General features: G+C 40.0%; 1 protein-coding gene across 5 annotated transcripts in view; it reads left to right on the forward strand.

Moving 5' to 3' along the window:
* LOC118331425 (unconventional myosin-XVIIIa-like) overlaps positions 1-12,817 on the forward strand; it is a 51,979-nt gene that overhangs the window by 32,935 nt on the left and 6,227 nt on the right. For all 5 annotated transcript variants that reach the window (XM_035666353.1, XM_035666356.1, XM_035666357.1 and 2 more), the window contains 12 exons: positions 127-327; positions 669-779; positions 1,211-1,315; positions 1,483-1,629; positions 1,837-1,950; positions 2,879-2,995; positions 3,535-3,618; positions 6,316-6,453; positions 6,855-7,040; positions 7,137-7,276; positions 7,943-7,987; positions 12,316-12,438. In XM_035666353.1, coding sequence (XP_035522246.1) covers positions 127-327; positions 669-779; positions 1,211-1,315; positions 1,483-1,629; positions 1,837-1,950; positions 2,879-2,995; positions 3,535-3,618; positions 6,316-6,453; positions 6,855-7,040; positions 7,137-7,276; positions 7,943-7,987; positions 12,316-12,438 — 1,511 coding nt within the window. The remainder of the gene's footprint in view (positions 1-126; positions 328-668; positions 780-1,210; positions 1,316-1,482; positions 1,630-1,836; positions 1,951-2,878; positions 2,996-3,534; positions 3,619-6,315; positions 6,454-6,854; positions 7,041-7,136; positions 7,277-7,942; positions 7,988-12,315; positions 12,439-12,817) is intronic.

Raw genomic sequence — 12,817 nt, forward strand, 5'->3', positions numbered from 1 at the left:
GTAAGCTACTTTACGCTACATACTTCAGATGTCCTCTCTCGGGACTACGCGTCTGGTCTCTCTGCTCCATCTGACATAACTGGGCTGGTCCAGATGCGCGCTTTACTGTGTCTCTTCTGCCTGCAGGACAAGGACACTGAATTGTGCGCGGCAAATGTGAAGGTGCAGCAGCTGGAGGCAGAGCTACAGGATTTGTCCTCCCAGGAGTCTAAGGATGAAGCATCGCTGTCCAAGGTCAAGAAGCAACTTCGTGACCTGGAAGCCAAGGTGAAAGACCAAGAGGAGGAGCTGGATGAACAGGCTGGAACCATCCAGATGCTGGAGCAGGTACAGGGTTGTTGCATTTGTGGTATTTCATACCACTATGGAGCAATGTTTGAATTTTTACTGCTAAAAGCTGCTTATGTCATACTATTCAGTGTTTCAGACTCTGAAGTATAATTCTGTAAGTCCTTTAACAAAATAAAAAATCCCCTCTACTATAATATCCTTCAAAACTACCATCATGTTATATACATTTTGTTTAAAAAATCATTTTATAAGAGTCTCTCATTTTTGACAGATGGTTGATATCTCTGTTTGGAAGAAAACCAAAAGATTCTTGTTTGGTTTGTGCATTTATGTGTTTTATGTGTTGTTGTATGTGTCTGTCATCACCATATACTCAGGCTAAGCTGCGGCTTGAGATGGAGATGGAAAAGCAGCGGCAGACCCACTCTAAAGAGTTTGAGAGTAAGGATGAAGAGGTAGAGGAGATTAGGCGGTCCTGCAGTAAGAAGGTAGGCGCTACTCATTGCCTCTCTTACATTTGTGCAAGTCTTCCTAAACACAACCTTTAACAATTAATCAGGCCTGGTCAAGGCAGCACTGAGGAGAAATACACATTTGTATTCGCAAACAAGTGATGTAGTTCATTGTACAACAGATTTTTGCATAGCCCAGCTTATTTCTCATTTCTCATCAGAAGAAAGTATAAATTAAATTAGAATACAAATACTGTTTGTCTTTGTATTGATATTAGAATAGAATAAAATATTTTATTTTGAAAGCTATGTTGAGGCCAGCAGATCTTCCCATGGGAGATCCATGCATCTTTGACGTGTGCGTGTAGCCATGTCTAACAGGATGGTCGATGTTGTGTTATGTCTGACTTTGTTTATCGCCGATCATCTGTTTGTGCATCCTGACACGCCGCTCATGTGTCCTGCAGCTGAAACAGATGGAGGTACAGCTGGAGGAGGAGTATGAAGACAAGCAGAAAGTGCTGCGTGAGAGAAGAGAGCTGGAGTCCAAACTGCTCAACACCCAGGACCAGGTACTTCCATCACTCTGCCTCTGGTCTCTGTCAGTGCAGTTAAGTGTGTGCCATTTAGTGTGTGGCACTTCTTTTGATTGGAAAGAAACTGCTTTTGAGTCTTGAGAGGTGCTATAGGGTTTGAAGGAGGATAAAAAAATTGAATATGTCCAACAATATTCTTTCAGGTGAGCCAGAGGGATGTGGAGACAGAGAAGAGGCTGAAGAAAGACCTGAAGAGAACCAAAGTCCTTCTGGCTGATGCACAGATTATGCTGGACCACCTGAAGAGTAACGCCCCCAGCAAGAGGGAGATCGCCCAGCTCAAAAATCAAGTATGCCGCTCTATTGAACACTTACTGTGTCTCAGCAGATGGTGGTTTGAAAGTGTGATGCACGTACTGATACAACAAGAAACACACTTTTTGAACTTTGGTTTTATTCCTCTGCATATGCAGGATAGATCCTTGATCTTGGCCTACTAATGTTTGTCCCTCACCTCCTCCGCCCTGGTATCTTTTCCTTCCTCCTGTTTCTCACAGCTGGAGGAGTCAGAGTTCACTTGCGCGGCGGCAGTAAAGGCTCGAAAGAGCATGGAGATTGAAATAGAGGACTTGCATATCCAAATGGAGGACGTGGTCAAAGTTAAGATATCGGTGAGTTTTGACATCTGTTAGCTGTGTGTCCTGAGGGCGCAACATAGGATGTATTTGTATTATTTGCTTGAGCTAGCTTAAATACCAATCAGTTCTGCATATGTTTCTAACACAATATGTTTTTATGTGTTCATAATCAATATACCGACCCTTTCTTTTTTCATAGCAGATGTTTTGATAACAGAGAAATTGTTTGTGTAAACCTTTCTCTACCCTTATTTTGATGAGCAAATTAAACCAAAAAACAACAAGCAGTGTTTAATTAATGGAGGGCTTTTGTCCATCAAATTTGCACTCTTCGAAAAATGCAGGGCTCTTGCATCAATATGTGCACATCATCAAGCCATGGTGGCATATTAGAATAATAAATGCCCTTTGGCATATATCTGATTTCAACATTTTGCTCTAATGGATAAATAAGCTTTGTCGAATGCTTTTTTTCCCCTCCATCTGCTCATTAATGGCTGTCTCATGAGAGCACTGTCTGCATTTCAGACTCGTAGACTGAGGATGTTTGTGTCTCTGGGGATGACACACAGAGTGCTGTGTGCCTTTGCTTTACTTGTTAATTGCTGCATTTATGGCAAGGGAAGGTCTTGTAAATGTCTCAGATTAGAGATTGCATATTAAGGGCCTGAGTCCCCCCCTCCCCCTCTGAACACAGAGGATGAACTCTAAATAGGACATCACCAGTATGCTGCACTGGCTGCACTTTTCCCTGCCTAAATGAGCCAATTGATTATCTCCAATTGGTTTCATCCTCCAGCCAGAACTTCCGTCCAGATTGTGTTTCATTGCCATTAGATGAGATTCCAGGAATGCCACGGCCCGGCCAGCTAATAACCATTTATCATATTCAATAGCTCATGAATAAATCCCGTCACTCTATACTAAAGTGTGTGTGTTTCCTTCTCTCTTCGTGCTTCAGTTGGAAGAGCAGGTCAGCCGTCTGCAGAGAGAGAAGAACGACCTGCAGTCTCGTATGGAGGAGGATCAGGAGGACATGAATGAGTTGATGAAGAAACACAAAGCTGCAGTTGCCCAGGTAACTCAACCTGCCTAACACCTTGATGAGCGGTTCAAAAGCCTTAAAAAATACTGTTGCACGAGCCCCTCTGTTATCAACACTCAGACCGACTCCTCTATGCAGGAATCATTGGTCAGTAGCCAAGGGCACACTAGTAGTGAAATGGATCATGACACGGACCAAAGAAATAGTGTAATACCTCTGATTATTTGTATTGATTTAATTGTATTTTATGGGATACCATATTTAACAGTGACATTAACATTCTGTTCTTTTCTGCTTGTTTAAGTAGAGTGGCTTTGAGGTTTGGAGGACATGTTCCCCTCTAAACTCAGTGTGTGCTCTGCAATCAGGGAGAGGCAATCTGTTCTGTAGCAGATCACATGACGAATTATTTGGCACGGACGTATTATTTTCATTAACCATTTGCATTTAAAGGGATGTTATTTACAGATAATTGAAGCATACCTTAATGCTCAAACTCCTTCTCTCTTACACATGCACACACCCTAATTCCCTGACTGTTGACTTTGTGTTTCTGTATGTGCGTGTGTTAGTCTGCCAGGGACTTGGGCCAGATCAGTGACCTACAGGCCCAGCTGGAAGAGGCCACAAAGGAGAAGCAGGAGATCCAAGAAAAGGTACAAGGAAGTATTCAAAAGCGCTGTAGTTGCCTGCCAGGAACCTGCCCGCTGCCTCAACACTTCTCTCTGATTAGACCTCAGCTTTTCGCAGAGTTTCTCTGATTATTGTGACCAAAAAAAAAAAAAGCTTCATTTCTGTGGCAGCTTTCTTCTCAAAACTGCAATGTAATTTGCATTTAAATAGTAGGAATCAGCGAAGATTCAGAGTCAAGGGGAGAAATTGTTCTTCCGCCTCTTCGCACTTGTATTTAAAGGAAGGGTCATGTACATAAAGTCAGCCGCTTGTTTCCATGGTTTAACCAATTAAATCAAATTATTCCTTCTGCTTCTTTCGTCGATTATCTCTCAACTTGGTTTGGCAGTTTCTCTCTCAGCGATTTATCTCAATTTCATTTTAAAAATATCAGGAAATCCTCAGGGAAATGTCAAAACAAGTATGAAAACAGTGTCAGGTGATATGGTCTGTTTGTTCATTAACTATTGATGTGATAAAAAGTGACAATTGGACATAATAGCAAAACCTTGTTACTGTATGCCGGCCATTTTATGTGTGATTCACATGATTATTCCAATCATCTGTAAAACTGTGGAGGTACCGTTTTACTCTCACACAGAAAACCCCTGCTCCATGTGAATTTTGTATTTGATAGTTGCCTTGCACACTCACACACACACACACACACACACACCCACAACACTACCATGTAAAGACGTTGGTTAGATGTTCTAGACGCTTAGAATATGTGCTACATATGTTCATAAAACAAATACTTGAATAAGAAGAACATGCATCCATGATTCTGTGCTGAATGTTGCCTAAGGCTTTTGGAGCTTTTACTATAAAGTAGAGCTGTACAGTACGGCCAAAAATAAGATCATGATACTTTTTTCCATGATGATCAATGTGAATATTTATGATAATATAGATATTGTATCCCAGACACTGAACTGTGCCTGTATGGAGTTTGTGCTGTGTTCATGCAGAGTTTAAAGCTATCAGCATGAGTAATGTAGCTATGTGCTTTTAATATTTATTAACAATCACAAAAACAATTATTGTTGAATGAATGATTGTTGAGTGTTAATGTGTACAAAGAAACTGATATTATCATGTGGAACACCCTTTGCAGGCTTACCAATGCATGCATGGCTTCTAAATTTCACATGTAGTTGTTAATAATGTACAAGCAAAGTAAATGAAAGCGATGCAAATTGTTAAAGATATGGTTCTGAAATTAATTATTCTCCCAGCTCTACTATAAACTTTGCATTGTGTGAATTTAAATGTCATTCTAATCTCTAGGTCTATAACTCTAGGTTATTTTTAGCGTATGTTTACATTTGTACGTAAGTAACATGGTTAACTAGGGAAACAATATACCTGCTGAACATCAGCATGTTAACATTGTCATTGTGAGCATGTTAGCATGCTGACATTAGAACACTGGCTTCCAGCTCACTGACTAATAGCTTTGTTTTTGAATAATAAACCTGGAGCTACAGTATCCTTGGCTGCTTTAGCCCATTTCTGGGCTGATATGGTTTAGGTACTGCATACTGTGCTTGAGTTGTCAGCTAAATGATTGAGGCTCTGCAGAAATGTGGTTTCATGGGGTAAAAAAGGTTAATGCACCTGATTTAGGCCTATGTTGATAATAGTGCTTTTACAATAATAGTGTTTTTTTTCTGATGGAGCACTATTTGTTCAGTGGATGACCTCTAACATGTCATGTGTGTCATGTATTAATGCATGGCCATTAAATTTGTTGATGCATTTGTTTGCAAAACGAATTTCCTATGGGCTGTTAAAGTTGAATTTAGTTTAGTTTGGCAGTCTTTAGTGTGTGTTTGTATGCACATTACACACACTTGTTTGCTCGGAGTAACTTTCAGAGGGTGTCCTCTTTTAAGTGTTGATATGCAAACAAATGGAACAATCTGTTAATATATAAATATAATTTTACAAAAACATAGAATTGAGCTCTTGCCACCTACTTACAGCAGACCCTGTTTTTATTATTTACGCCTGCCAAATCTTTGGTCCACTCAATATATGCAAGGCCCACCCATTAGAATATTTTTTGGCTACACTAGAGACACATAGCAAGCTGTGAGGCATTGTTAAAACTTGCCAGAGAAGGCAGTGATAGCCATCAAAAGCATCTGACCTTGAAGTGGTTATCTAATCCCCAGTAGGAGGGAAGTCTGCCTTCTTTAGTAATATCAAAGGAGAACTCCAAATCCTCCTTGTCTCAGATGCAAAGTCCCTCATTAGGTGTCATGCTGCCCTTTGGGCCAGTTTTGTTGTGACGTATCTTTCTTCCTTTTATCAGTCATGAGAAAACGATTCAGATGGAACAAACGTGCTTTGCATGAAGCTCAGCTCTTTCCCAAAGCCTGTGAAATTACTGTGTTACTCAGACTGAACCACAAGCTCTTGTTTTGACCATTTCTGGTAGATAGAGGGCTTATCTAGAGCTCATTATTCAGACTGGATGCACAATATTTACATGTTCCAAGATGGATTCAATTTGCACAAATAACACAAACACACACATCAACAGTACAGTACAGTCTTAAGTTTCATAGTCCTCACGTAAGAAGAAGTGGAGAAGCAGAGGTCAAGAAGGAGGTGCGCTGTTCCTCATGGATTGTGTGTGTTTATGTGTATGTATGTGTGTGTCCCTCCTCCAGCTTCATTCGCTGCAGAGCCAGCTAGAGTTCCAAGAACAGTCCATGGTGGAAAAGTCTCTTGTGTGCCGCCAGGAGGCCAAGATCCGTGAGCTGGAGACCAAGCTAGAGTATGAGAGGACACAGATCAAACGCTTGGAGGTGAGATAATCCTCTGTGTCTTCTTAATGTAAAATATATGCTTTGTCAAGCTATAATTGACATTTCATTGAATTTAATTTGACATTTTATTTTCTATTATTTATCAAAGGTGGAGATTATATAAAGTGAGGGTATCTGAGGACATTCACATCTGACATGAAATCCGAATAAATATATGATTCTTAAATGAAGTAAGACCAATAATGTATCACCTAGATTCTATTAGTTAGAATCAAAAAGAAATGGACAACTTACTGTTCAAATTTTAATGCTGTTGTCATCGATGTTAAATGCAAACAGAGACCGTCTATGGTGGGCCAGGGACAAACATTGTAAGGCATGATACAGAACAAAGGAGATAATGTTCAGAGTTGACTCATTTCACCTCAAATCCTCCCCAGAGCCTCGTAGGGCGTCTGAAGGAGAACCTGGAAAAGATGACAGAGGAGAGAAACCAACGCATTGCTGCAGAAAACAGGGAGAAGGACCAGAATAAGCGAATGCAGAGGCAGATAAGGGACATGAAAGAAGAAATGGGAGAGCTGTCCAAGAAGGAGGCCGAGGCGAGCCGCAAGAAGCACGAATTGGTAAGGCTTTGGGTGCTGAGAGACTTGATACGATTCACTGGAGCTCACACTAGAGGAGGTAACCGTGCTTCGTCTGTGCTGTGATCCATTCACCAGGAAATGGACATTGAGAGCTTAGAGGCGGCAAATCAGAGCTTACAAGTGGACCTTAAGCTGGCCTTCAAGAGGATAGGTGACCTGCAGGCTGCCATAGAGGACGAGATGGAGAGTGATGACAATGATGACTTAATCAACAGGTACAGTACGGTTTTAATTTTCTATAAAGGAAGATACAATTGCTTTTGCTTCACTGTAACGTGTGCGTGGTACATCAGGGGATACTGTACTGTAGCTAGAGGCCCGAGTAGCAGCGCAAGTTATCTTCGCAAGCTGCAGGAAACTTGCCAAATGAGAACTGCTAGTTTTTTTTAGTAGCCTGTCAATCACAACTTGTATCTTTTCATTCTCTATCTTCCACATCTTCCTCCAGAGTGCTTCTTTTGTACTCTGCGAGTCATTCTACACTTTGTTCTCCAAATACTTCTCACTTGGTTTAATTCGGCTCGCTGCTTCTGATCTTTTCTCTCGGTGCTGGTTTTCCCTGTTTGGTTACTCCTTCCCTCTTTGCAGAGGGGTTGAGGGTTATGCTAGCTCTGAGCCCACAGAGGTAAACATAGACTGCAATAATATATACCTCTAAAAAGGACGACATTACACACACCGGCTCTGTCTGAGAAAGAGGCCAACATGGGTTGATTTATCTTTACAGTGGATAGTTGTTTAATGTGTGTGTGTAAGTGTAAAACTATTTATTTGCTGTTATTTCATTTTGTCCTTTTTTCGCACTATTGTTTGTGAATCTCACCTTCTCTGTTTCTCTTTTTTCCTTGTTCCCCTATTGGTGTGTTCCACACTTCTGGCAGTTTGCAAGATACGGTGACAAAATATCAGAAAAGAAAGAACAAAACGTGAGAATGGAAAATGCATCCTTTGTTTCTGTCATTATGTTTGTTTTCGAGTTTGTTTTTTTCTTCACCAATTTCAACCACCAGAGAGAATCATGCAGTATTCCTTATACTTTCAGCTTGTGTTGTTCATAATAACACTGTGAGGAGAAGTAATTTTAAACAGAATGGAAAGCTGTGTCTGTGGTATACATCTCTGATAAAAGCTGTGCTTAAAGGATGGCCCCGGTGTTTCATTTAGTTTCATTTTATTTTGTTACAAGTGTCTGGAGGTGTCTATACACAGTCGGCCTCCTTGGCAAATTCAGGGTTTGTTTTTCTGCTTTCAGCGCAACAATTGAAATATCTGATGGCACACAGTACTTTGCAGAATGTTAGACTAAATGTAAACTAGAACGGTAAATACAACTCTAAATGACAGAGGCATTCTCCTTTAAGCCAGTCTCACTGCTTTGGAATATATGACCCAAACGAAAAACAACAAGGTGTTACAGACCTGCGGTAATACTGCATCATTGTCTCTTTTAATATTTTTCAGACACTATCCTTTTTTAAATTTGCAGCACCATGCCTCCATCATTCATCTGTCTGGATCTAGGTTTAAATCAGTTCTGCACTAATTTTTAACCACCTTATGTTCCTCCGTGGCTTTTCCAAAGCACATGCAAGTCTATATCTCACTGAGTTTGTATGGGGAATCCACTGCAGATTTTTAGATTTAGATTTAGATTTAGATTAGCTGATTCAAATTTTGGAAGAAATCTCATAAATTAAGATGACTTGATTTCCTTTACTGATTGTTTTCATCTTTTTCTCTTATTATATAGTGTATAGTGTCATTTTCTGTTCCTTCTTTGGTTTATGGATGATAAGAAATGAGAAAATAGGGACTGAGCTTTATCTGTGGCTTATTCCTGAAGTTGAAAGAAGTCTGTATTGTTCCCTTTACACAATCTTAGCCTGGTGGGAGTAACTTACATGTGCTCTGGAAGACACAATTTTGTGGGCAGTTCTTGTGAGTGTGAAATGATTGCAGCACACTGTGACTGTATGTCCATGGCTGCACAGTCAGCAAGTGGACACTGATGACACAGTGTGCTAATGAAATGTTCTCACCCAAAGCTCAGCTGTTGATTTCCACGCATGCAAATACTCCACTAGTTCAATCTCATAACATTTAGCTCTAAATACTAATGTTCACCTTGTTTTGTTTTTAAAATGTGAAGTCATTGATTGTGAATGTTAAATATTTTCCTTTGACTGACTGAATCCCATTTTCTTTCAGTCTTTATGCTGTGAAAGGAATTTTTCTGGCATGTTAAATAATTTAAACCTTCATCAGAGCGTATGAAAGAAATGTAGTCTCCGTCTTTGTGGCAGATATACTCGACCATAATTTCCCGCTTTAACCTCTGATTGCTTCTTCAAAGAGACATGGCGTCACACATCACTTTGCTTTTTGTTATCCATTTTTCATCGCACAACCTCTTTTCTTTTTGTGCAACTTAAGGGAAAGAGTAATGATTTTCCATGTTTACTTAATTGCATTTTTCCCCCCTGCAACATCGTTGCATTAGCAACAATGATGAACAATAATGGATAAGCTAATTTTTCTTCAAATTATGAAGTGGATTTTCCAGATAATTTACATTACTGTTCAGTTTCATAGTAACTGCTTCAAAACAGAGGTGACAATGGCTGGGTTATTATTATTATTGTACAGAGAGATAAGATATGTTAAATTACTGTCTTTCAAGTAGGGCTTGCCTGCAGACTGCAGCAGGCCATATTTAATTATAGGGGTTACATATAATATAGGACAGTGCAGTGCAAACTATGTAAATGCTTCCATCAGTATAGATAGTGCAAATTATCCTTGCGTATGGAGTGATTTACATCACAAAGCAAACAAACATAAATGCTTTTTTTTTTTGTCAATATATAATTGCAGACACCATACAATTATTGCGATAGTACCGTAAGTGCTAAACTGATAGAACCAAGCCATACGAGATTTGATGCTGAGTGTAAGTATTTGTGACAAAGATTTACAACCAGTGCCGGCCGACTGTCAGAAGCTGTTAACGTTCACTTCTAAATTCTTGGGGCTTGTTTGTATCTACGAGCCTCAGGACTGGTTAGCTAGTAGTGTGGGGCCAAGGACAAATCGTTTGTGACACCATTTGCACAGCACTCAATTGCAAGCCACCTTCTATTTCACGTGTGTGTGTGTGTTAGAGAGAGGGGGAAGAGGGAGATGATTTTGCTGTGAGCTGGTTTCAGTATTTTGTTGTGTAATATATCATGTTAAAGAGTCAAAGTATCACATAGATGACAATTGGGCAGCATGTGTAATCAACCTTCCCAGTATTAATGAACCCATTATCTTTTTGTGGTGGTGCTTTTATCAGTTGTATTTAGCATGCCGTAGAGAAGAGAGGGAGTAGAAAATAAAGTGATGACATATAATAGCTGAACTTGGAGGCTTGCTACCTCATAAAACACCTCTCAAACTTTGAAATGAACAGGTTTTTCTGTAAAAAATAATAAAATTAGCCCATTTAGTCACCCTGAGATCATCATTACCTTACCTCCAGAAAGCCTGGCTGTAAGGTTGATGATGAGAAAGTTAAATATGTTAATGTTCTTAGAAAGCTTGAAAGCCTGAATACGATGCAGTCCAAGAATCAGATGCTTCTTTCTTTCTGTGCCCACTCCCTCACAATACTCACACACCACCAGCACCGCCACCACCTTTTTGTGTAAAAAAAACAAAACTGGCTTTAGGCAGACCACCAAAAAAAATAAGGCAGGAGAGAGGACACTTTGTTCTCTGAGCAAACATGACTGAATGTGTGACACAAAGCTTGATGACATAGGAAATGGTACGCTGTTCTCTGGGAGAACTACATAGATGGATATGTGCTATGTGGACAAATGACAAAGCTTAGCAGTCTGGCTGTCATCTCACACCTCTCTGAATATTGTGTTTGCTCCTTATAAGCATTTTTGCAACGTTTTGCAACATTTTCCAAGGTTTAGATAGATAAGCTTGTTCAAGAATCAAGATCTGTTACCTGCATCGCTGTTCCTCATTTGTAATGATAGTCAGCTGTCTGTAGACATCGGATGAAATATATCTACACCTCAGTGATAAACAAGGCGAATATTTTAGATTGATGGATAGGTAAGGCTATAAATAGTTAAGATGAAACTCAAAGTCTGTTATAAATCAAGAGGAATTGAAAATTGCAGCCCCTCTACAACAACCCTGTCATAACTGCCACTGCTACAGTGTGTTTAATATACAGTATGTCGAAACCAAAAACTATATAATGGAAATTGTAATTTTCTCTGACAGGCTCACCATAGCAACACAAGTCAAATTTAATTCAGGGCTTCACAACATATGCATCTCAATTTTAAATCTTTCTGTGAAAAAAAAAAAAATAATTTTCACACATCATGTAGCCAAGGAAGAAAGTGTATCTAGCACTGAAGGTGTACATATTCCGACCATGATGGCAGTATTGACTTAGAAGTTTTGCTATTCTGCTTTCCTCTCCCTCACCATTTCATGTCACATTAAGCTGCTAGGACAATGGGATGCATAATTCAGAAAATTCACCACGGATTTGAAATGAATGTGGATTGACCTTATCCAGGTGGGATCTACCAAGCTTTTTCATCGGGATCCACAGGTCTCTGTATATTGATTGTTATGTCAAGCGTAGGGCCACGGGGCTGTCTCGTGGCTCCACTCCAATAACAATCACCAGGGGCAGGTGACATGCCACACAGATGCTGGCAGCCCAGAACCAGCCAAACAAGTTAATTATGTCTCCAACAGCTTCATCTACATTCTGCTTAGATAATGCATTTGCTTCACTCATCCACATCTGCTGAACATTTTGTCAAGAAACATCTCGACTATGTTGATATTGCTGATTCACGCATGCTTACCTGGAGTCTGAATTGCCTTGCATCATACTAACTATACTGAATGCAACTGTGAAATTACTAAAAAAAAAAAGCTTCTAATATGTGAAGAAACTAAGCATTGTTTTGCTATATATTCACATAAGGAGTCATTTAGTCAAATTGCTTGTCTGAAAATCGGTTTAAATTGATTCTGAATTGTCAAACAAGGTAGTTCAAGAGGCTGAGTGAGGATGTAAGAAATGAGTTGTATAAAAAACAGGGTAATTATTTCACTTGACTGATATATTTTTGCATTTGAAGATGTAAAAATGACTTGATGAATATGTTTTGCTGTGTTGTGTTGAGTCTCGGGTGCTCCTCACAAACTAGCTGATTTTGTTTCTTCACAGTGGGGATGAGACAGAAACAGATTCAGAGGTGGAGGACCGTGTGGATGGAGTTAAGTCCTGGCTCTCAAAGAACAAAGGCTCCACCAAGACCCTGTCAGATGAGGGAAGTCTGAAGAGCACCAGGTTAGTGCTCACATCCCTTTGCATCATGATGGATAACCATGTACATCCCTGTGGTAATGTAGTGGTAAAACTATCCACATTCCCAGGCTTAAAAAGGCCCAGGATTACCTGGGGCAGTTTGTAACAGAAGGATGGGTATTTCATGTGATTAGGTGTCATCTCTCTCTCCCAGTAATCTGTCTAATGACAGCAGGCGGAATGGAGAAGCTGCTGCTGTCAAATTTATTGAAGTGGCCCATGGCCAGTTGGCACGGCTGCTAAATGACGCCTCTGCCACAGTTATATAGATCTTCTCTCTGGTTGATTGCCTCACTTTCTACAGTGTATACTGTACATAAAGGAAGTAGCCAGAGGTATTGTATTGTTCCCTGACTCTTGT

The sequence above is a fragment of the Morone saxatilis genome, unplaced genomic scaffold (assembly GCF_004916995.1).
Source record: "Morone saxatilis isolate NCDOM2014 unplaced genomic scaffold, NCSU_SB_2.0 Contig20, whole genome shotgun sequence".
NCBI lineage: Eukaryota > Metazoa > Chordata > Actinopteri > Moronidae > Morone > Morone saxatilis.